General features: G+C 34.3%; 2 protein-coding genes across 6 annotated transcripts; one reads left to right on the top strand and one right to left on the bottom strand.

Annotated features, from left to right (window-relative positions):
* Positions 1-14: 14 nt before the first annotated feature.
* LOC142631113 (eukaryotic translation initiation factor 6-2) lies at positions 15-2,923 on the top strand. 5 transcript variants are annotated; one of them, XM_075805197.1, is made up of 8 exons: positions 15-196; positions 355-461; positions 561-657; positions 750-835; positions 968-1,012; positions 1,950-2,080; positions 2,215-2,325; positions 2,420-2,923. In XM_075805197.1, the coding sequence occupies exons 2-8, from the start codon at positions 452-454 to the stop codon at positions 2,675-2,677; spliced, it is 738 nt and encodes a 245-aa protein (XP_075661312.1). In that variant the 5' UTR covers positions 15-196; positions 355-451; the 3' UTR covers positions 2,678-2,923. The 5 variants fall into 5 exon arrangements, with proteins under 5 accessions (XP_075661312.1, XP_075661310.1, XP_075661314.1 ...); XM_075805195.1 differs by having other exon boundaries at positions 31-196; positions 352-461; XM_075805199.1 differs by having other exon boundaries at positions 35-193.
* A 1,380-nt stretch (positions 2,924-4,303) lies between these two features.
* Positions 4,304-16,710, bottom strand: LOC142631007 (T-complex protein 1 subunit gamma-like). The gene is made up of 11 exons (XM_075805066.1): positions 16,483-16,710; positions 16,314-16,375; positions 15,999-16,209; positions 15,817-15,885; positions 15,637-15,708; positions 9,125-9,198; positions 7,753-8,415; positions 7,553-7,678; positions 7,279-7,383; positions 7,113-7,187; positions 4,304-4,719 (listed from the first exon to the last, which is right to left on the bottom strand). Exons 1-11 carry the CDS (start codon positions 16,505-16,507, stop codon positions 4,531-4,533), a joined length of 1,671 nt encoding a protein of 556 aa, XP_075661181.1. The 5' UTR covers positions 16,508-16,710; the 3' UTR covers positions 4,304-4,530.
* Between the last annotated feature and the right edge of the window lie 8,757 nt (positions 16,711-25,467).

Raw genomic sequence — 25,467 nt, 5'->3', positions numbered from 1 at the left:
ATTATCTAATATCTATAGTATAGTATTATTAGAAAGAAAATAAAACAAAAACATTTGCAAAGGTCTGAAAGTAAAAAGCTAGATAGATATTAAGCTAATCCGTCTGATCGAATCGAATAAAAACCCTAAAACACAAAACAAAACAGAGAAAAAGAGAGAGAGTGAGAGAGCAGCCACGACACGATACGAGGAGGTGGTACGGACTCTTTTCAAACACAAAATTTTCATAAGTTCTCTCTATGTCTCTCTCACGCTTTAAGTTCAAGTTCAAGTTCTAGTTTATTTTTATTTATTAATGTTTTATTTATATTTTATTTTTAATTGATTTATCTTTGCTTTGCGTTGTTGCAGTAGGTCTTGGAGTAGAAAAGCTAAATATTTTGTGAATAACAACAACAACAAAAGTTAGTGTTTTTTTTTTTTGGGCTTTCCCTCAAACAAACAATCAATCATGGCCAACAGTAAGTCTTTGTGTTTATTTTTTATAATTATATTGTTATATGAGTCATGAGATAGAGAATGAATTTGAATTTGAATTTGAATTACATACATACATACAGGAATTCAATTTGAGAACTCATGTGATGTGGGTGTATTTTCAAAGCTCACCAATGCTTACTGTTTGGTTGCCATTGGCGGTTCTGAAAGCTTCTACAGGTTATTTATCCCTTTCCCTTTTTCTTTCTTATTTATTTAATTTAATAACAATGCATTTAGAATTAGTGCAAATAAAGCTGATCTCTTTGCAGTGCATTTGAGGCTGAGTTAGCCGATGTTATCCCTGTTGTTAAGACCTCCATTGCTGGCACTCGCATTATCGGACGCCTTTGTGCTGGTACTATTGATGATATTCTTCATGCTTTTATAGAAACATAGATTGATGTATGTAAATAAATAAAATGCTTTTACATTTCATAACTACTTTCAACCAAAATGTGATATATCTCCTTTTTATTGTGCTGTGCAGGCAACAAAAATGGGCTTCTATTGCCTCACAACACCACCGACCAAGGTTATCCTTTTATTCCTGGACTCAAATAAAATGCATTTGCTATATGTTAATCACTTTACCTTGCATTGCTCTTTATTTTTATTATGACAATAAATTTTTAATATGCATTACTGTACATTGATTGGTCTCTAGGAGCATTCACCTTGAGAACTTAAGTTGCGTCTTAATCATAGTAAATTCAACTAAAATATTTAGTTCTTCTGAAATGCCAAGTATTTTTTTTCTGGACTATTTGTTGTTTTTAATTTATTTCATGGTTTGCTTATTGTTTTACTGCATTTGGATTTGGCTGAAAGATTTGTTATAGGAGTCTGTGACTTTGTTCACTGGTGATATTAATCAATGAGGTGATGAAGTGGTATTGGCATGAATTTTGAGTGAAAATATACAATGATGACCTTAGTGTGGTTTATCTTTGGTTTCTGCTTGAACCATGAATGGGAACGTTTCATGTGCTATAAAGCACTAGTGGATTCTAAATTGAGTTACATAGAACCTTTTATTCTTTTATATTCATTATTATTGGGAAATTGACTTGCAGCTCATTATACATTAGCAATGGTGACGCATTTTAATTCTCGAATTTTTACACATTGATGGTCTTCAAGAAGCTCATGCGTACCTTTCAGCACTATTTTTTCATTCTGTAATGAGATCTTGGATTTGGCATGCTTTGCAGCAATTGAAACCTTCACTTTTATACTCAACAATGTCTCAATTTTACTTGGGGCAGCCAAATGAAATCTGTTTTCCTGTTCATTAATGGCGAAGCCTTCTCAAATGATTCTCTTCTTGGAATGGTCATGGATGAAGTTTTAATTATTGCAAATCTAAATGGATTTTTCTTTATGAATGCTAATTAATCTTGCATGCTTAATTGTGTTCTACTTACAATTGCCACTGTCTTATTGTTATTGTTTGGTGGCTAATATTACAGAACTTCAGCACTTGAGAAACAGTCTTCCGGATCAAGTAGTTGTTCAACGCATAGATGAAAGACTTTCTGCTCTGGGGAATTGCATAGCATGCAATGATCATGTTGCTCTTACTCACACTGATCTTGATAGGGTATCGTTGTCTTATCCGCTGAACTAAAATTTTTTTTAAGCTTTCTAGCAGCCCAATCTGAAGAAGAGACTGGTTTCTTTTAGTTGATAAAACCTTTTAGGATACTCATGTTGAACTGTTTTATTCTTGATCAGGAAACTGAGGAGATGATAGCAGATGTTCTTGGAGTCGAAGTTTTTAGGCAGACAATTGCTGGTAATATTCTTGTGGGCAGTTATTGTGCCTTCTCAAACAAAGGTGCTCTGGTAAGAAAATGATTCTCCTTGGAATGGTGTTTATTGAGGCATCTGCTGAGGCATGTTTTGCATACTTACTGTGTCTTTGCTGAATACTATGCAGGTTCATCCCCATACATCTGTTGAAGACATGAATGAACTTGCAACACTTCTTCAGGTTCCTGTGTCTGCTGGGAGTGTGAACCGTGGTAGTGAGGTGATAGGTGCTGGCTTGACAGTGAATGATTGGACAGCATTTTGTGGTTCAGATACCACAGCAACAGAACTCAATGTTATTGAAACTGCTTTCCAATTGAAGCCAGCCCAGCCTAGTGCCATTGTGGATGAGATGAGGAAATCATTGATCGACAGCTACGTTTGAGTCTTGCATCTCACTCAGCCTTCAGCCAAGGATTGATTACAATATAGTTGTATGAAGTTGAAACACTTTTGTTTATTTTGACTTATTTCCTTTTGCCAGTTATTTATATGACTCTGCCAATGTTATGATGTTTCAATCAAGAAGCATTAATTTGGAAGTTGCGCAGTTTTGTTGTTTTTGACATTGGAATTCTGGTAGTGGTTATAATGATATGAATTGAATCCATTAAGTCTCCGTTTGAGAACAGCTTATCTAGATTTTTACTAAAAGTGTTTTAAAGTATACTTATTATCTTGAAAAAAATTGAAAAAGTGAGAAAAAACAGAAAGAAGTAAGGTTTTAAAAAATTGTAGGCTCATTGCTAGCCATTAGTGTGAATGTAGGCTCATTCTTGTTCGTTCTCCCCTAGGTGGTCAAAAAAGAATGGCTTTAGGGAAACATGCAACTCAGCAGCGAGTGAAGAGCTGTGTCCAGGTCCTGAAATTTCAGTATGCATCCTTCTTTAGTTGTGTTACGTACCACAGTGTGCGCTAGTTGCTCAAGGAAAAGATTGGAAACAGAACAACATGTTTGCTAGGAGTAGATCAGAATATCCATGACTGATTAAAAGAAAAGGAAAAACAAAGTTTCCACCAAATTATACTATGCATAGTGGAGGGCTAATTAGTTGATATTTTTATATTCACGAAAATATAATTGGTACAAAAAGTTTTAAAAAAAAATTCTTACGAAATTGTTTTAAAAAAAAAAGTTTTTCTTTTAACTACGGCACTTGTATTCACTTTAAGCAAAACAGAATCATTGACAACATAATTTTTTAAAGAGATTTTCTTGTTCTATAACAAATTTTAGTACTGTTCTTAGCTCATAGTTTTTCCACCACGAGAACTGTCGAAATAATTATGAACTTTTCCAATAAAAGGGTGCTTGACCAGTATCTAGCCTTTCCTGCTCCAATATTTTGAAGGGTGTCTCAGACTCTTAACTAACCTATGAACCACGTTTAAGGAGCCTAAATATGCAATACTCAATCAGCTAGATGGTAAGTTCAACGAACAAGTTAAGGGAAGCCTACCTAAACATACCGCTCTGAAACAATTATGGAAAGCCTGTAACATATGGAGAATCAGGTCTCAAGCCAGATATGATGCATGGTAATTTTACAATCCATCTCTCTAGCTTTCCATAGTAATTGCAAGTTTTAAATCATCATAATAGATTTAGAGCAGTGATTGTTGCACATCAGTCATACAAGTGTGCAAAAACTGAAATCACGAGGTGAAAACACGATTTCCAACTTGAAATCATGTCTTCAACTCACGTTTTCAGTTGTTTGTACACCCATGTGTCTATACACACTAATGTGTAAGTATTTGCCAAAGGTTTATAATACCATATACGGATCATGATTTTTGGTAATCAAATATCTACTTCAAAAATTCAAGGAATTTCAATAAATATGAAGCAAAGCTCAAACATAGTAAAGCCAAAAACTTTGTTAAATAACCTGAGAGAGCCTGGGTCAATTGAGCAGAATCGGAACAGCATAGGTATCCTTTAAAAGGCCTCTATGCAATGTTCTCAATTGTGCCAGTAAATGGAATTACACCCAATAAACACACGGGAAGAAGAAATCATCACAATAATTGATTCTGCTAATAAAAGACATCCCATTAAACGTTTTTAAAGTAATTACAATTGCTCCCAGAACAGACTAGGTGGTCCCAGGACAGCACAAGGCAAAAATCTGAAATTTTCAAACAGTACATAAGTCAAAAGTTCAACAAAACTGTTGGACACCCAGCTTCCTTCAAACACTACAAAAAGTAAAGCCTTTAATTTTTCTGATATCTTCAGTCGGGAAGTATTTGCTCGCTGTCAGCATCTGCTTCAGTCTCAACCGTGGGCTTTGATGGAGCTCCTGCTCCAGGGGCTTGCTTCTTCTTAATCCCACTCACAATGTCATCAATCCTAAGGAGCATGCTAGCAGCTTCTATGGCTGTCTTAAAAGTTTGTGCCTTCACATTGTAGGCATCCCAAATCTGACAATATATGAACAACAAGCATTCAACAGTTCATTCAGTCATACATTTAGTAGAACACAAAGAACTTAGTTTGTTAGTTTATCACAATATGTTAACAGGAAAATCATGGTACTAATACCTAAAGGGTCAATGCTTTCAAAAAGAAGGGGAAGGAAGGGGGGGGGGGGTTCAAAAAATGCATGTTGATCTTATGATATCATGTGCCATCATTCCATATCATCTCTAAAATTTGCTGAACACGAGATTTTGGAAACTACTGAACCATGTCGGATAATTTTCCTGTGTCTACTTAATAAAAAAAGGACACCAAGAATCCTTCCACAATTCATTGATTTTTAATGCTGTGAAGGATTTTAAATTATAATGCTGCATTTGTTTCAGCAAAAAAAAAAAAAAAAAAAACAGTTTCTAAAAAATATTTTTCCGCATTTTGTGGTGTTTGATATGGCACAAAAACTTCAATCAATGAAAAAATAAGGATCTGGTCAATAGAACATGAAGGGCATGCCTGGTAATGTATTTTAATTTCTGTTTTCAAAAACTTGTTTTTGAAGATGAGCACTTTCTAGTTGGTTTTAATATAAAATATTTATTTGGGACTTTTTCCCTAACGTTTGTCATTTTCATAAGCTGATGTTGATGTCTCTTCCATAAAATTTGAAGAATTACAAATTGCTTGCTCCTCATTGTTTCAATATGCTTGTGACCAAACATGTATTGTTTAGGCTTTGCTGCTTCACTAGTTCTATCTCAGACAAACCAGGTTTATAATCTAGCTACAGCAAGTGCTATAATTGAAATAATTTGAATTTTGATGCAGAGTTCTAGACTTAAAAATAAAATAAACCTAATATTTGCTTCAATGCTTAGTATGTGGCAAGTTGCTATGCACAGAACATTGGCATTGAGACAGGACCAATAATTACTATGGGTTTCTCATTACAAGATGATCAAGTTGGGTTGATTCCATTATAATAGATAATCCCAGACCCAGATTAAATGTACCAGTAAAGTTGCTAGTTAGGAATTTAGGAAGGTTATTCAGTGGTTAATGTAAAGTTTTTTTGTGGCAAGAACTATGATGATAATGTCCAGATGCTTCAACTATTGCCACAGTCATCACTAGGCTGTGAAAACTTTAGAATAGATTGACTAACTTGATGTATTTTAACAGATGCGGTTATCCATTTGTTTCAGAACTGTCTATAGGTAATATGTCTTTTTTTGAACATCCAAACATCAATAAAATATATTCATTGATTTGGGAATGTGGTCTGATAATATTTATGACCAATAAGTTAATGAATGTTTTTGCCAACAAATATTTAAGCTATCTTGATTTAAAGTACACTCTTTGGCATCAATATTTTTCCTACACCCGAATTCATAGAGAAGTACAAAGCTCAATGGGCAAAATTTAAGTATGATCCATGCAAAATCAACACTACTCCACAAGACACTCAAGCAATGTCAAACATTAAGGGTACATTTGCTACACTAAAAGGAGATTACATTGGGAATAGTCATCTTTATTATTAGAAATAAAATTTCTATTCAAAAGTTTAATTGTTACATATAAAAAATTTGTAAAAGATCATGCATATGGGAAGTTTGTATTTTTTGGAAATATATTAATTTAAAAGTTGTTACATGTGTTAAAGAATAACTATTACAGCCATCCTAGAAGGGATAGGTATTCCTCAATTTAAAGAATAGCTATTACTAAGAAATAATTATTCCCTGCAATAAATATAAAACCAAATAACTAAATAGTTATTACAAATGATTACTCATTGTAATGTTACAGCATACCAAACATGCCCTAAGTTAGCTGCATGCAATGATGCTTTTGCCTAGAATGCCACAGGCACTAATGAACCAATTCCTGATCTAGAATTAAAGGCCCCAGTTGAACTTAATCCAATTACATTTAACATTTTGAAGAAGCGCCTTGAGCTTTATTTTTAGTAGTTACTGAGTTCAAGCAAATTGTGGTGTGCTTTTGTACTTCACAAGCAACAGAATATACAATATTATCTTTCCCATAATTTTTCATTATATTTTCTTCATAACTAATTGGAAAATATATTAGACACATGTACTACATAAAATCATGTTGTGAATGAAAGTTTTGGTTCATATAACTGTTTGGAATTACAATAATGTTAATGATTTTTTGTGTGAGAATCAATAAAAAAAAATGTTTTCCAACTCATTTCCATTGCTGCAACCAAACATAGGAAAACAAGCCAATTTTCCAAAATGTTTTCTGGAAAACAACTCATTTTCAATTAAACGTTATCTGCCGAAGCAAATGCAGCATTGTTGATCGATAGAAATTACACCAAACAAAGCAAGAATGGAAATCCACAAGAACACTTTGAACATACCTTGCGCTCTTTCATGTCAGTAATTACACCAGTGTTTCCATCTATGCCAATCCATGCATTTTCACAATTTGCATGCTACAAAAAATAAATAATAAGAATGATTAGTATTTATATGAAAATTGAATTGTCAACTCATGATATGACCATGCTGTATAAATGCTCTTACCTTCCCTTGTAGTGCGGTCATGGTTCGAATCACATTCACCCCACAATTTTGTGCTAGAGTACGGGGTATAGCCTCGAAAGCCATGGCAGCAGCTTCATAAGGCCACTATTTTACAACCACAAAACATAAACAGAAAAGATAAGCACTATGTAATCATGTAAAGCTACAGCACTCTACCTAATTTTTGCCAATAAACTGTCAGTCCAAGAAAGATAAATTTAGATCTCAGATTTACTTGGTAGTGATAAAATAGATGCAGGAGACAAGCATTTACCTTTTCTATGCCTTCAATAGATGAACTCTTCTGCTTCAAAGCAGCTGATACAGTTAACTCTGTAGCACCACCTCCAGGAAGAAGTTTTGGATTTTTTATTATGTTTCTTGCTACTGACATGGCATCCTGTATAAGAAACATGCTTCAGAAAACAGCACTACTCAAAACACAATAATTTGTAGATCACATCATTATAGTACCTGCAAGTTTCTATCCACTTCACTCAAGAATTCCTTACTGGCACCTCTTAAAAGTACAGTACAAGCTTTTGGTTCTTTGCAGTCAACAATGAAAGCAAAAAACTCATCCCCAATTTTTTTAACTTCAAATAACCCAGCCCCAGTACCAACATCAGACTCCTGCAGTTCATCTGGTCTGTTCACAATAACAGCTCCACTTGCCTTAGCAATTCTATTATTATCTGTCTTTCTTAACCTCCTGATTGCACTGACTCCATGCTTGCACAGATAATGACATGCCAAATCACTAAGGCCCTTCTCTGTGATTACCAGGTCTGGTTTGAACATAACTATCTGGTCGCAGAGGTTCTTAATGTATTCTTCTTCCATTCTCAACAGGACTTCCCAGTCTTCTTCTCTAACCAGCTCTGCGTTTGTTTGGTTCTCACCCTTTTTGTACTCGAGGGGACAATCAAGAAGAATGATACGTGGGTTTACAATCTTTCTTCTCATTTTTCCAGGGGCAACCACATCTTTGTTAAACATAACTCCCTTAAGAACCTTTGAATCCTCCAACTGTCCACCAGGGATCTTCTCAACCTTAATGTACTTCTTAATATCCACTTCTCGCAAGCCTTGGCCAAGATCAACACCAACTGTTGTGGTGGCATCTATAGCTAGATCCTAGAAAATGTCCAAAATAAAGCAACACATAAATTTTACAATTGATGTAAAGTTACAGTGCAGTTTCAGCATATTTGTCAAAAAAGGGACATTTATGGTTGGTCAGCAGAGCATGACAATGCAAGTGCAAGTTATCAACAAACAAAAATTAACATCATGTCTTCCTGTTTTAAAAAATAAAGGATAATGTGATGAACCAACTCTAAACACAGTCTCTTTACCAGGACAACAAAAAATCTTCCTTTTTTATTGGTAATTTACACATGCACTCACATGTCTTGAACTTACAAACTCACCTTCTACCTTTTCCCTATAAAGAGGGGAGGTGTCATTTCAGCTAGAGCTCATTGGTCAAAAATCTTAAATAGTCTTACAAGTTGAAGTTTAGATTAAAAAAAATGAATACAAGCATGATGCATTGTCACATAGTTTAGATAAAAAAAAAAATGAATACAAGCATGATGCATTGTCACATGGGCCATCTTTTCTTCTCATTGAAGCATGAGGCACATCTCAAAATTATTTTGTCTCAAGGATGAGGCATACCCAACATTTCATGGCAAACTCTTAAAGATTCTAGCATTTTCTAGAGCACCTTGAGAAGCATCAAATGCCAGCCAGATTCAAGTTGCAAGTTAAAACAAAGGAAAAGAGAAAAGAATGGTTATCAAGACATCCACATGTGTAATCTTTAGAAGAAGATACTTACAGCAATGAGATCCCCAAACTGGCTGGTAAATTTTGTGCCTATACAGCTCTTGACCAAACCCAACATTGTTGCACCTGCCACAATTTCATATAAGTACACCAGACAGAAGCAAGCTTAACTTATACCTAAGGAAACTACAAGCCCTTTTCCATCATAAAATAACTGCCAATTAAGATGTTTGTGTATCTGGCTGTACATGAACACAAACAGATGCATGTGTTTGTGTGTGGAAGAGCAACCACACAAGAGAGAGAGAGAGAGGGAGAGAGAGTACTGAAACTATTGCAATAACGAACAGTCAATATTTCTAGCTTCAATTAAACAGTACAACAAGAGAACTACTTGATTGACACAGCTTACCATTCTCTTAAATAAAACGAAAGAGTGACAGAATAGTGAGTACCTAATGAAGCTTTTATTTTGAAAAAAAACAAAAAAGAAAAGGAAAAAAAAATCGAATCTCAGAACAATAGTTTTTAAAAACTCTTCTGAAAAGTGCAAACCAAACAGACCCTTAATTTCTCTAGATGTCACATATAGATTTTCCACCAAATAAAGTTCCTATTACACTAGACGTGGATACAAATTATACAAACCCTTCTTCCATCCATCTATAAGAGCAATAACAAATTATACAAACCCTTCTTCCATCCATCTATAAGAGCAATAACGCCCAAGTCATCACATACTATCACAACCTCGGTTCACATTATATACCTTACCTCCGGCCCATCCGCCCCCCCCTTTAAATAATTACTTTTATTGTTATGGAAGAGAGACCTCATGAACAGTGTTTGTACATAGAGTGCATCTAATGAATTACATTGTAGAGGACTCACATTCTAAAAGAGACATAGTCCACAATATCTACATGGCAATGCATATCGCTAATTAGGATCGGCCACATTTATTCATCTCTGTCATTATATCATATCCAAAATTATACTCTTTGTTACTTTCTTAATTAACATGTCATTTTTTACTACTTTAGCTAGTGATATTTTAAGTTTTCTTGTAACTATTTTCGTTCTATTGACTTCAATCAAATCAAGATTCCTCACCAGTGCATTAAATGCTCTTCTTTGCACATGTCTAAACTATGTCAAGCAACTCTCCTTCATCTCTTCATCAAGAGATGAGCCACTACTATCTTTAAATGAATTTCTTCATTGTGTATTCTGTCTTTCCTTATATTTCTATTTATCCATCTTATCATTTTTATTTCAGATATGCTCATTTTATTAACATATTGTTTCTTGATAGCCCAATATTCTGTATCATATAACATAGTTGGTTTTATAGTAGTCTTGTAAAACTTTCCATTTAACTTAATAGGTATCCTATGATTACACAATACTCCAAATGCAGTTATCTACTTAGTCCACTTTTCTCTTATCTTGTGGTTCACATCCTCTTTGATCTCTCCATTATTATGAATTATTGATCTAAAATATCAAAAACATTGTTGGGAAAATGGCTTTGGTGTTTTGGAGTAGAAAAGGATGCACATTTGCGAAGGATTTTTGCTGTGAAGTATGGGACTTCTCAGGGTTACTGGTCAGGTGTACAACTCCTTTAAGCAGTTCATATGATGTTGGCCTCTGGAAGAATATAAGTAATAGTTGGACCATGTTTAATAAATTTGTGAAATTTGAGGTGGGTACAGGGAATAGAATTGTGTTTTTGAAGGATGTTTGGTGGGGGGGAGGGAGAGTATTTTAAGGATCAGTTTCCAGAACATTTTCATATTGCTAGAAACAAAGAGGCTACAGTGGCTGATTATATGTACATTTCTGGCAGTATCATTCATTGGAACCCGACTTTTATTGGAGCCTATCATGATTGGGAATTGGAAGTGTTGGATTTATTTTTTGATACCTTTTACTCCACTCATTTCAGTCCCCATTAGGAGGATAGGATGGTTTGGAGACCTTGCACTGTTAAGGGATTCAAGGTTAGTTCTTTCTACAGAGCTCTGTGCAGAGGATGTGATTCTTCATTCCCTTGGAAAGTTGTATGGAAAGTTAAGGCACCACCTTGAGTCTAATTTTTCATGTCAATAGTGAAAGGAAAGAATTTGACAAATGATTATTTACGTAGACAGGGTATTGCTATTCCAGATTGGTGTAGTCTATGTAAGTCGGATGGGGTGTCGATTGATCACTTATTTATACATTGTCGGGCGGTTAGGGAATTATGGAATTTTCTTTGGAATCTTTTGGGGTAAGCTGGGTGATGGCTCAAAGGGTGAGAAGCTGTCGGTGTTGTTAAAAGTGCTGAGCGCACTTAAGCGCAAAAGACTCTTGAAGCCTAGGTGCAAAGCGCAAGCGCATGCCTAATCGATGTGAAGCACATTTTAAAAAAATAATAATAATAATAAATTAAATAAAAATTATTAATATTCAATACAACTATCAAGTAATCAATTAATCATATAAATTACAATAAAACATTTTATATAATATATATATAACATTTATATAATTCTCTTGTGTTTTATAAAATAGGCGAAAATGCACTTTTGGTCCCTACATTTTGGATCAATTCCTATTTTGGTCCCAAAATTGATTTCTTTGCTAATGTCATCCCTAAAAAAAGAAAATCGTTTTTAAAATGGTCCTTTCCGTCAGGCTAGAAACGGAGAAATCTGACGTGGCTAACGGAAGGCCCTATTTGCTGACGTGGCGCTGACGTGGCTATTAAAATATTATTAAAAAAGATTATTTGGTAAATTTTAAATGCCATGTCAGCATTTTAATTTTTTTAAATAAAGCCACGTCAGAAATTTTATATAAAAAAGAAATTAAATTTAAAAAAAAACCTTAAATCTAATTTAATTAAAAAAACAACTTGTTTCTCAAAAAAAAAAAAAAAAAAACTAGGTGTTCTTCGTGTTCTTCCCCATCAAACCCAGGAAGAACTCAAACCCACATTCCCAAAAAAGAAACCCAGCAACCAAACAACAAACACATACCCAGATCGGCAGATTCACAACAGCACACCACAACAGAAACAAAAACCCAAACCAACAGCACACCACACGGCCAAACCCACAAATTTGACCACCACTTCCACCGTCACCCACCAGCCACAACCCCAAATCACAGCAATAGAAAAAAAAAAAAAAAATCAACCACAACAAGAAATCACCACTTCCTCCTCCACAACTTCTCAAGAAATCACCACCATCCACAGCAAGAAAAAAAGAAAAAAAAGAACCCACAAACCAAATCAACCAAATCGGACCACGACTCCTACGATCCACGCTCCGACCCATGAACAAACAGACCCACGCTTTGATCCACCATTCGATCCACGCTCATGACTCCTTCAATCCACGCAGACCCACGAAGAGAGAACAAAGAACGAGAGAAAGAGGGGAGAGAAGAAGAAGCCTCGTGACGTTGGGTCTTGGGTTGGTGGTTTTGGGTCTCGGCGAGAACAGCGAGCTGAGGTATAGAAGAAGAAGCCGCCGCGACGTTGGGTGCTGGGTTGGTGGGTTTTGGTCTCGGCGAGAATAGAGAGCAGGAGAGAAGAAGAAGCCGCCGCGACGTTGGGTCTTGGGTTGGTGGGTTTGGGTCTCGGCGAGAACGAGAGAGCGGAGGGAGGGAAGAAGAAGCCGCCGCGACGTTTGCGCGGGTTGGTGGGTTTAGGTCTCGGCGGCGAGAACGAGAGAATGAGGGAGAGAAGAAGAAGCCGCCGCGACGTTTGCTGGGTTGGTGGGTTTAGGTCTCGGCGGCGAGAACAGAGAACAGAGGGAGAGAAGAGAGGGCAAAGAAAAGAAGTGAGAGAGGAGAGATAATTAGATTTAAGGTTGGGTTGTGTTTGTTGTTGGGTTTGAGTTCTTCCTGTGTTTGATGGAGAAGAACACGAAGAACACCTAGTTTTTTTTTTTTTTTGAGAAACAAGTTGTTTTTTTAATTAAATTAGATTTAAGGTTTTTTTTTAAATTTAATTTCTTTTTTATATAAAATTTCTGACGTGGCTTTATTTAAAAAAATTAAAATGCTGACATGGCATTTAAAATTTGCCAAATAATCTTTTTTAATAATATTTTAATAGCCACGTCAGCACCACGTCAGCAAATAGGGCCTTCCGTTAGCCACGTCAGATTTCTCCGTTTCTAGCCTGACGGAAAGGACCATTTTAAAAACGATTTTCTTTTTTTAGGGATGACATTAGCAAAGAAATCAATTTTGGGACCAAAATAGGAATTGACCCAAAATGTAGGGACCAAAAGTGCATTTTCGCCTATAAAATATTTGCAACATGATATTTGATGGTCATGATTACAAAACATGGTTGAAACAAAATAGAATTATAGAACCAGAAAGGCAAAGGCTAAAAAGTACTAAAATGTTAAGTAATGTTATCTTTGCATAACAAAATCAATGCAAATATGCAATGCAATCCTAATCTACATAATCATCATCATCATCCTCATTAAGCAAGGGACCATCATCATTGTCATCACAAAATTTGTAGCCCACATCATTTTCCTCATCATCTTCGTCTCCATCATGAGGAGCATGTTGTGAACTAGAACTTGAACCTGTTGCTTGCCCTAGTGGTCCCATTCTTGATCTCAAGTTGAATCTTTCTTCTTCAACTCCAAAAGCTCTAGCAACACTACCCCATGTCAAAATATCATCATCAAACACAAGACCTTTTTAATAATATTTTAATAGCCACGTCAGCACCACGTCAGCAAATAGGGCCTTCCGTTAGCCACGTCAGATTTCTCCGTTTCTAGCCTGACGGAAAGGACCATTTTAAAAACGATTTTCTTTTTTTAGGGATGACATTAGCAAAGAAATCAATTTTGGGACCAAAATAGGAATTGACCCAAAATGTAGGGACCAAAAGTGCATTTTCGCCTATAAAATATTTGCAACATGATATTTGATGGTCATGATTACAAAACATGGTTGAAACAAAATAGAATTATAGAACCAGAAAGGCAAAGGCTAAAAAGTACTAAAATGTTAAGTAATGTTATCTTTGCATAACAAAATCAATGCAAATATGCAATGCAATCCTAATCTACATAATCATCATCATCATCCTCATTAAGCAAGGGACCATCATCATTGTCATCACAAAATTTGTAGCCCACATCATTTTCCTCATCATCTTCGTCTCCATCATGAGGAGCATGTTGTGAACTAGAACTTGAACCTGTTGCTTGCCCTAGTGGTCCCATTCTTGATCTCAAGTTGAATCTTTCTTCTTCAACTCCAAAAGCTCTAGCAACACTACCCCATGTCAAAATATCATCATCAAACACAAGACCTTCTTTAGCAAATTCATCTAGTTCATCTTCTTCTACTCTTCCAATCGACCACTCATTGCTATCATCTATTAGGTGTATGGTAGCACACCACACTATTAGTTTTTATATGTTAAATTAGTGGCTTATATCAAACATATTTAGATCTAATGGCTAAAAATCAAATCAGGATTTTTTCAAAAAAAATTACAAAAAGCTCAAAAAAGCACGCTTTGCGCTTAATAAAAAAGCTCTAAAAAGCGCGCCTAAGGTGCACTTTTGTGAGGGCACCTCACTTTAGAGGGAAAAAGCCCCAAGGGCTGTGCGCTCTACGCTTTGCGCTTAAGCACGCTTTAAGCACACTTTTAACAACACTGGGAGCTGTTGTATTGTTGGACTGGCCTTGCAGTCAAGGACTTGCTGCCAGTGTGGCGTGCAGTTCCCTCGTGCTTAATGTGAATTATTTGGAGGCAAAGGAACTCGCATGTTTTTGAAGATAAAGAATCATCAGTTCTCATTCTCAAGTAACAGTTACTGAGCACTATTCTCTCCTGGCATCAGGCTTATTCTATTTCCCAAGTCTGCTTCTGATTTATTGTCCATGATAGATTGTTTTTCTGTATGCTGATTCTTATTTTCTTGTGTCTGTAGTTCTGTGGTAAAGTTCTTGTATTTTGCATATTTTATTTTCATATTATAATGAATTCTTACTTTTTTTCGTAATAAAATATATATAATATCAAAAACATTTAATATTTGCTATCTCTTAACCATTAAGTTTTACAAGCCCTCTATCTTTATTTCCATTGTACTAAACTTAAACCAACTCCATGTACTTTCTTTATACCTGCTTAACCTAAAACTTTTAGATTCTAAAGCATCCATCAAGATTTCCACCTTGGCGTCAGCTTCATTACTAATTTCATCTACTAAAACCGCATCATCTACAGAAGCATGGACCAAAGGATTTCATCTTGAATCAGTCCAGAAAATTAATTTCTTTTGGACTTAAAGCTGATCCTTAACGCATATCTGTTTTGAAGTCTCCACTTTTCCAAAACCAGTGACTAACATAACACATAAAACATATACTGTATTTGGTTGCATTGAAAAAAAATACATGTACACACTTTTTTATGGATGTTGATATTCTATAAGCAAGACAAGTTCCTTTAATCAAGAAGAGTATGAAAACCTATTCAATATGTGACTCCAGCAATGAATCAAGATTCAAGAAACTTACGATCATTGACATCAATGGGCATGGCAATTTTGTCAAGCACAGCAATAGCATCCTCCAAAGCTTTGTTGTAGGCTGAAGCAGATCAAATAAAGCATAATCATGAACAAAAACAAGTGACAAACCACAATAATAATAAAAAACAAAGTATCTTATCTCATAAAAGACTAAGTAACATTTTACCACGGCAGATAACTGTAGGGTGATAACTTTTGTCAAGGAATGCTTCGGCAACGTGGAGCATTTCACCGGCTTCAACAACAAAAATTAAGGACAAAAGTGAATGATATTATTATTATTAACAAACAGAATATAGTAATACATTTGCATTTGTAGCACTCACAAAACAGGAAAAAAAAAAATACCAAGAACAATGACAGAAGTGGTTCCATCTCCGACTTCTTCATCTTGGGTACGGCTAAGTTCGATCATAGACTTAGCAGCAGGGTGAGCAAGATCTAACTCACGCAAAATAGCATTTCCATCATTAGTAACAACAATATTACCACCACCATCAAGGAGCATCTTCAGCATGGATCTTGGACCCAACGTTGTACGAATAATGTCAGCGACAGCCTGCGGTTGTGGTTGTGGTTGTGGTTGTGGTACCCATTTATTTAAGCATAAGCATAGCAAACAAAGTAATGGCAAAACCCCAATTAAGAACTGAATTGACATACCTTAGAAGCCTGGATATTAGCATGTTGGACCTTGCTTCCAGACTCGCGTTTCAGAGAGTCCTCTGTGAACATTCATTTTTTTTTTTTACAAAAATCAAATAATCGATTTCGAATTTTATTTTGATGGAGAGAGAGAGATAGAGAGAGAGAGAGAGAGAGCGCGACTTACTGAGAACGAGTACTGGGGCGTGCATTTTGTAGTTGTTCTTCTTCTTCGAGGGAGGCTGAGAGTGTTGCAGAGAAAAGAGAATAATATGAGAGAAGGAATCAAAGCTACGCAAGAGGCCTTCCCTTATATAACTTTAAACCCTTTCTCTCTTTCTTTCTTTAAACAACTGGAAAACCCTCGAACCCTCTCTCCGTCTCTCTGCTCTCTTTTAAACCTTTTTCCTTCTTTTTTTTTCTTTTGGAAAACTTACAATTTATTTGCCTCAATTTTTCTTTTCTTTTCTTTTCTTTTGAGAAGGTTATTTTCCTGAATTGAGTGTAGGACTCACTCAATTATGATTGGATCAAAGCTAATTGGTCAAAAAAAAAATACAAATTTTGTTAAGTTGAAAATGTTTTTAATAAATTAATTTTGTAAACTAAATAATTAATATAGGACCAAACCATAGAGAAATAATTTATCCAAAAAAATCCATAAAGAAATAAATTGTAATTTACTAGACTTTCTATCCTCACTAATATTTCAAGAAACGCACTAACATCACCCGACCTTATCACTTATTGTTACAAAATGTTGTACTACAAAATCATATATATATATAATTTATTTATTTCAACCTTTTTCTATTAAAAAAAACCTAAAAATGTTTTCTCAAATTATGTTAAGTAATGATGAAATTCTAGTTCTCCCCTTCTTTCAAATAATGTTAACTGTTTAGTACCATTTAATTGTTATTTTATTCTATATAAAGTAGTTTATATGTTTAAGGGATTATTTTTTCTTAATAATAATGTTCTAACTTTTTTCGGGTAAAATAACACTATTTAAAACTTGTTTGAAAAAAAAATGTCCTTTTGGATCTCATCTCTTTAAGAAATGAGATCCATGTAGGGAGACTCATTTCTTGAAGAGATCAGATTCACTAAAATTAGAAATTAAATAAAATAAAATTGCAAACTTGTGCATGCAATACTCCCAAGCCTTGACATCCAAATCCTTCAATTGTTGCATTCTCCTCTCAAACTCCCTAACTGTTGTGGCTCCAACACATCCTCATAGTGCAGCTTTTAACTCCAACCCTTTATGGTCCACTTTAAAATTATTGTAGATGTGTTTTACACAGTACCTATGCTCAACAGTTGGGAACAACATCTCAATTACAGGTATAAGGCCATATTTTAGATACAAAAATATTTTAATCAATATGTTAGTTAAACATGTTAAGATAAACTCATGCATGTACTAGTAATAAAAACTTAAAATTCTAGTTTATAGCTTTTGTCTATCAGTGATAAAGATCAGATTAAGTTACTCTAGATTCCCAATGTCATCTGAAAACTGCTACAGAAACCAGACCCATGAATCTTTGTTCTTTTGCTCAACAACAGCAAGTGCAATTGGGAAAATGTTATCATATCCATCTCTAGTTGTGGTAGATAATATTTGCCCCCCAAATCTCCCTTTTAGGTGGCACCCATCTAATCTAAGGATTGGTTTACAACCTCCCAAAAAATCAATTTTCTGTACATTATATTTTATATACATTCTCTTAAATTTGGGCTGTGCATTTTCACTTTCCATTTTAGTTTGCAACATAACCTTACTTCCTATCGCAACCTTATCATCCCTACATAATCCCTAAGCTTCCCATATTGCAGCTGTTCATCCCCAGTAATCAAATCAGTAGCTTTCCTTTTTCCCTATACACTTGACTGATACTTATGTCAACTAAAATATTAAACTTCAAATGATGTTAAACACCAACTACAGTTCAATTGGGATTCTTGCCAAAATCCTGCACATACTTCTTTGCAACATAACCTGCAGTCACTTAACTATGTTGGAAGGTTTTAAGGCAGGTGCACTCTAGATGAAATGCCTTTATTTGGAATGTCAACTCTCCAAATATTTGAGATGCATAAAACTTCCATCCACATTCATTTATGCAATAAACTGATATCTTCTTCTTCTCATTCAATTTGAACTTGATATCTATAAGCTTCATTATAGCATATTCCTTCATGGCCTCCCTAAAAACCTTAGAGTTAGGAAACTTTATTCCCTTCTTCAACACTGGTTTTCTCATGTTAGTTTGGACATTAAACACTAGTTCTTTTGCAATAGCTAATGATGGCTCATCATCATCAGGCCCTACCAGACTTTCCATATCATCTTTAATAGGTGGTTCAATCCACTCACGATCTTCCACACTAGCATTGACTCTTGCATCAAACCCAATTGGGGCGGCATTGTCATTGTTTGCTGCATTAGGCCTCTGTGGGGCTACATTCTCTCCTACATTACTCACATTTAGGGTTGCATAGTCCTAATTCCATCCTATGTAGATGGCCCAACATTCGTACTCCCAAACACATCATCATCAAAATCTAGCCCCTCAAACCCTTCCTCCAACCAATCAAAACCTAAACATTCTTGTCCATTGTTTGGCTCAACTACTACAGCAGCGTTTGGATACTGCGTTTTCAGAGTCCAACGTTTGCATTTTTTTTTTTTTTTAGACAACACCTCTTGCACTGTTCATTGTCCATGAACAGTGCATTTAGGCTTATGAACAGTGCCAAGCGCGTGAACAATAACTTTTTTATTATTTTCAGTTTTCAGCAAAATAAGTGATATCCAAACGGACCCTACATTACCTCCACCAGCATCCATATGAACTTTCTCATCTACCTCGTTTGAATTAACTACTTCACCCACTGCTCTCTGCTTAACTTGTACATTCTATCTAGGTAATTTAACTACATAGGGCTTCTCACCACCCTCCACACACACACACACACACACACACACACACACACACACACACATATATATATATATATTGTTACCTTATCTATTGGCTATGCAGCATAAATCTCACACATAAACCACCTCATCATCTCCAGTTATTAGTCTCAACCCTTACTCCAAATTACCTCTAGGAATAAGGTAATGAAATCTACTTGTACTAACTGCCCCTAACCCAACACACATATCTTGTATTTCAAAGAAACTTAGTCTATCAGGTCAATATTGTCAATAGTAAAAACACTGACACCTAAATATACTAAGTTTGGATCCCACACAAAGGTGCCACCATGATTAATATCAAAAGTAAAATCCAAATCAATCATCTACCTATAAATTAACTCCACATATCAACACATACATTTATTCAAAAGAATACAATACCAACACAACAAATACATACAAAAGTTTTTGTTCTGTTTTTTAGAGACATATACATTGAAAGGGACCATAGATACCACATGTAAACACCTTTTTTTCTCAAACCCAAAATATTCCTACGGTCCACACAAAGCCCAACATACAAACAAACAAATCATAGTGCATATTGATTGAATAATAAAGGTAATGTGTCAAATAATTAGGCTCATTCATAAAATGTGTTATTGTCCTCTATTTGCAATATAGTGAAGTGTTTCTGGCTTAAACTGAAGTTCTTCGTGGGCATCATATTGAAACTAGTAGCTCTACTTTTAAGAATCATGTCATTGCCTAATTTAGGAAAATATGACAATGACACAATTCTTAAAAGCATAGTTTCTATTCGCAAGAACACATTTTCTTTTGTGGCTTCGCTATTGAACAATGAAAGATAAGATTAAAACCTCCAGATTTTTAAAACACTAAGAACATTTTTAAAAAATTGGTTAATAGGTAAGGGGTATTTAGGTAATGCATGTAAGTATAAACCAATGCACAATTTTAAGATGGGGAAGTTACCTAATTCTAGAAAAAAAATTAAAACCCTAGCTTTCAAAAATTAAATCTACATAGAATAAGTCCAAAAGAGCAAATGAAAGGAAAAGAAAAAACAAAACTTTGAAGCTCAAACACTCAGTAACTCACCCTAGAGATAGAATCAAGGACATCCTTTTTGGATCAAAACCCAACCCAATTGGTTAACAAAACTTTAAAATTTTGTCACTCTATTCCTTACATGATCTGCCAGATATTAGCCTCCACCTTCTCCTCTGTTTCCTTGCTTGAAATTATTTAGAGGATTCCAAGCTAAATGAGTGTCTACGATTTTAGGTGGGTAGCATTTTGGTTTTGTCACTATAAATACCGCATTTTGTACCCCATACGACTCAAGCTCCCGTTACCTAATAATGCTAAAATTTTGAGACCCAAGGTTGGCTTAGGGCTCAATCAAATGTTAAATTGACTTGAAAAATGTTAAAATGAAAAATATAACTTTTAATGAGCCAAAAAATATATTTTTGGAAAAGTAAACCAAGGAACCCCTTGGCATACGCATGCAAGAATTAGCCTGCGCGCGTAGCATTTTGCACACACACGCAGGCCCCATCCTGTGCGCACATGAAGGTTCCAAAAACATGAATAAGGCAAGTTTTCCGCATTAATGTTGAGGTTTGGAACGAATCACACATCGTCTGGGAGTTGTTCTAAACCCTTATTTTCACAATATAAGTAGCCTTACATGATGTATTCTCAAAACACACAAAAATCCCATGGGAAAACACTAAGATTCACTAGAAATAGTAAATCAAAGAGGAAGTTTTTCACAAAACATCCTCAAGTCAATTTTTCTTTTGATTAAAGCATTTTCTGTCCTTGATCTTCAAGTTTAAGTTTACTTATCACTCTTTTTATTGATTATGAATAGATTATACAGAGGGGAACGGTAAAAAATCAAGCTTGAAGAGCTTTTTCTTCAAGGTGTAGTTCTAAAATTTTTCTTTTTATTTTCTTTAGTTCGATTATGTTTTTGTTTGTTTCTTTGCTTGTTTTATGTTTTAATATGTTTGTATAGTCTAGATTTGTGTAGTTGTATGTTTTAAAGCATGTTAGGATGTTAAATTTAGTGTTTTGAAGTGTTGCTTTGTTTGCTGTGTTTCTAGGGTTTCTGGGTTGAAACCCACATGCGCATAATCCTGATTGAGCACGCAAGCTTGATTATGCGCACGCAGGGTTGTTCATGCATGCACATGATTCTACCTAAAAACCCTAACCCTAATTTCTGATTTCACTTGTAATGCTTCTATCTTAGGTCCCTATATATATATATATTCATGTTGTTAAGCTTCTGTTTCACATGTTTAATTTTTTGTTTTCCTTTCACATGCTAGAATTAGGGTTTATCTTGTATTTCCTTGCTTTAAAGTCATGAACATGCATTTACACGTTCATGCATAATGTCATAGGTGTTGAGTTGCTGCAAGGTAAGTGAGGTAAGTCATATATTTACAATGTACATGCATTCTTTTGTGATATGATCTTGCCTAGGTTTGATGATATGATTGCGCTCTTAATGCTTTGGGTGATAATATGATTTGTTTGCCTTGTTTCTACCTTGATTTAATGTTCATATGCTTCTGCCTTTGATGAGATATAATGACATGATGATATAACATACTAGGGTTTATGTTATACCATGCTAGATGAATGCTAGGTTAGTTTGACACGTATGCTAGATGTATGTTAGGGTTTATGATGTGAGATAGGAGCAGGTTAGGTTTGTGATTTGATGATATGACATGTATGCTAGATGAATGCTAGGCTTTGGTTGATTACCATGATGGATGTATGATTAGGTCTTTTTGGGGATGATTGATGTCATATTGATTGTTAGATGAATGCTAGTGTGTGTGTGAGTTAGAATAACAATATTGAGTGTGTCTTTAATAGGGTTAAGATATAAGACACAATGAGAGAAAGCCAACCTTAGGGTTGAGCGGTTTTGGGTGCCGAACACCTTCCCAAGACCGTACCTTAACTCCAAACCCATATCTCTGGTAGTAAGATCAAAAAGGTCCTTCCTCAAGAGGACATCATATATATGGTTCCTAGACCATTGCAAAAACTATGTAGCGACTCCCCCGTTATGTCCACAGTCTCGGAGAGCTTGCGTGAGAAGGTTTTGTGGATAGAGGGTGTTTGATTTGTTTTTGGTTATGTTTTTGGCATAAAATGTGTTAGTCTGATGGCAAGTTGGTAGGTGAGTTACAGACCACTAACGGAAAGGACCACAGGTGGATAAAATGTCAAAAATCAAATCGCAAGTTGGTAAGTTGAATTTTGGACAAACCACAGGTAGGTAAGTTGTGATTTGTCAAAAAATAATTATTTCCGTCAAATAATTGCCACTTGAGAGAATAGTTTTTTTAACTTCTTAGAAATTGCCTTTCTTTATCTTCAAATAATCTACTTAAATGACATGTAACTTCTAAGTACTTTACTTATGTTATAAGTTGCACATATTGTCTCATGTAACCTTGGAAGCATAGACATGGTTACAAGTATGACACGACAATTTTGAAAAATTAGGACACAACATGGCCGAGATATGTGTAGACACTCGATTTTGCACCCATAATTTAATCTTGGAAGATGACTAAAATGACCATTCACATACCCAAAATTTAGAGTTTCATTACATGCATTAATTCATTCATTGCATATCATAAAATGATCTTGATATTCTAACGGTCATGATAGTATGTCCAATTCTCAAATCAAACTGTTAAATTGAAAGATATCACATGATCAAGTTTTCACGATCTGCATACATTTTGTTTGGGTGAAACCGATCACGCATGATTAATTTAAATTAATTCTAATTGGTTAAAAAATTAAAATTAATTAAATAATTTTGTGATTGGTTATTAGTTAGTGTCAAAAATAGACCTGCTTACATGAGAATAAAGTAGATAATCAGATAACAAAGAAGTTGTGGATAATCAAGTCTTTTTAGAATATTTATCTACAAGATAATTATCACTTTAAAGACCTGAATATCAAGAAAAAGAGACTAATTTTTAGAATACGAATTAAAAATGCGTCTAGGTGCAATTCTTGGCTCAAAAATCCTTTAAAAAGGAGTCAAAATTGATCCAAAACTCAAAAGTGGGCTTATCACCCAAGCCGATTGGCCCAAAAGCTTGGCCCGGCCCAAGGACCCCTGATTAAAATAAAGCTTATCTTTTTTGGATTTTTAGAGATAAGGACGCATTCCAATTCGTATCTGATCTCATTCAGCTTATTTTTTAAGCATCCCAACCTCTATAAATAGAGGGGGAAAAATCAAAATTAAGGCCTCTTCTTTTCTGACTTCTCTGATCCCCTTATGTTAAAGACGTTTTGGAGGCTTTTGCTTTAAGAACTTCTTTTTTGTAAGTAAAGTATTTTAGTCCTCAAAGAAGTGAATTAACTTCTTTAATTTCTAAAATATTCTTTCATTTGAAGAGCACGCTCAAGCAAGAGGTATTTACTTATTTCTTTTGTTTTTCTTTTCTTTTCCATTAATTAGTATGTTGTTGTTTGTTACATGAATGTAGTTAATATGTTTTATTGTGCCTTGTTCTTCATACATAATTGCCATGCTTAGATACTTTGTTGGAATTTTCTTTGACAAGTTCTTTAACTGATTGTTTGTTTTAATTCATTGTCTTTGATTTCAAAATTTGTTAATGATCATCCAAGTTGTTTTCTGATCTCAAAACTGATTTGTATTTTTATTAAATATAGATCTGATTTTTTTTTGTCTCAAAACTAATCTATATATACATTAAATACAGATCTGATTTTTTTTTCTGATCTCAAAACTAATACGTATTTTCATTAAATACAGATCTGATTTTTTCTGATCTCAAAACTGATCTGTATTTTCATTAACGATCTGTTTGTTTCAGCATCAACATTTTCTAGAAAATGGTTCATTTTCCAAAAAACATTTTCTAGAAAACTTTATCATTTTCCAGTGTTTGGTAATGACCTTGAAAATGAGCTTGAGAATGTTTTCTGGTGTTTGGTATACAAATTTTTATTTTTATTTTTTATATTTATTGTGTAATTTAAAACATGCGTATTATGTAAACTAACTAATGTAATCAATATTAAAAAAAAAACCAATGATGAATTTGGTTTTCATACTAAAATTTTGACAATAGATACATTAAAAATTAGTTGTCAAATTTTCATGATCTCTACCACTCATTTTACTTATATATATGGATATAAACGTCCACACACACATACACATTTATATATATTAACTATTCGTCTATATACATAAAATTGACAGGAGAATACATCTTTAATAAGTACAAAATAACAATAACTTTTCATTGTCTACTCTTTTCGCTAGTACACTAATTGTCTACTATGGTTAACCAGAAGTCTTTAATATTACTCAAAATTATGTATTTATATAAGGTATCTACATAATATATCATCACTACATAATATCTGCATAATGTATCTATCAACAAAAAAGATTATGCTATGTAAAAGTAATTTAGAGTCATATAGGCACTATGTTTAAAATTTTCTTCTATTACTTCATTCATTCATTCTTTCTTCTTTTTTATTTTTTATATATTTTTTTTAGCACTTTTATGTGCAAAAAAAAAAAACTTATACATGGAATCCATCAAACCAAAAGTTTCTTAGAGAAAAAAATAAAATCAAGTTTGAATTTCAAAATAAAGAATTGAGATTTTGGTAGAGAGGAATGAATAATTACCGCTGCAAATATGTTCTCTTTTGCAAGTTGGTAGAGAGGAATGAAATAATTACTGAGCAATGAGGGAAAAAAAATCTACTCAAAGAACTATGTTATAAAGAGGAAGAGAAATATGGAGAGAGATCTATGGAAGAGGAGAGACCAGAGTGAGTGATAGTGAGGGTGTGAGAAAAGAAAAAGAAAAGGGAAAAGAGAAAGAGTGAGAGTGAGAGAGCGTATTGTGAGATAGAGATTGTTTTCCAAAATTTTTTTTTGAAAAACAAGCTATAAAAAACAAGCCTTATTTTTATTAGGATTTTCCATTGACTAAAGATAGTTTTCCGTTGACCAGTTTTTTTTTGTGCTACCAAACACTGAAAAATGTGAAAAACTATATTTATAGAAAGTTTTCTAGCAAAACAAACAGAGCGTAAATACAGATTTGATTTTTTCTGATCTCAAACTGATCTGTATTTCATTAAATACAGATCTGA

The sequence above is a fragment of the Castanea sativa genome, chromosome 4, assembly GCF_040712315.1.
Source record: "Castanea sativa cultivar Marrone di Chiusa Pesio chromosome 4, ASM4071231v1".
Taxonomy (NCBI): domain Eukaryota; kingdom Viridiplantae; phylum Streptophyta; class Magnoliopsida; order Fagales; family Fagaceae; genus Castanea; species Castanea sativa.
This window is presented reverse-complemented; position numbering and strand designations above follow the sequence as displayed.

Bases quoted from the DNA above. Each gene is read 5' to 3' on its own strand.
- LOC142631113 (XM_075805197.1), top strand. The intron at 836-967 runs GTACTATTGATG...TGTGCTGTGCAG, and splicing joins TATCGGACGCCTTTGTGCTG to GCAACAAAAATGGGCTTCTA. The intron at 2,081-2,214 runs GTATCGTTGTCT...ATTCTTGATCAG, and splicing joins CTCACACTGATCTTGATAGG to GAAACTGAGGAGATGATAGC.
- LOC142631007 (XM_075805066.1), bottom strand. From the start codon at position 16,507: ATGCACGCCCCAGTACTCGTTCTCA. The intron at 16,376-16,482 runs GTAAGTCGCGCT...GAATGTTCACAG, and splicing joins CGCCCCAGTACTCGTTCTCA to AGGACTCTCTGAAACGCGAG. The intron at 7,679-7,752 runs GTACTATAATGA...TTTCTTATACAG, and splicing joins AAGTGGATAGAAACTTGCAG to GATGCCATGTCAGTAGCAAG.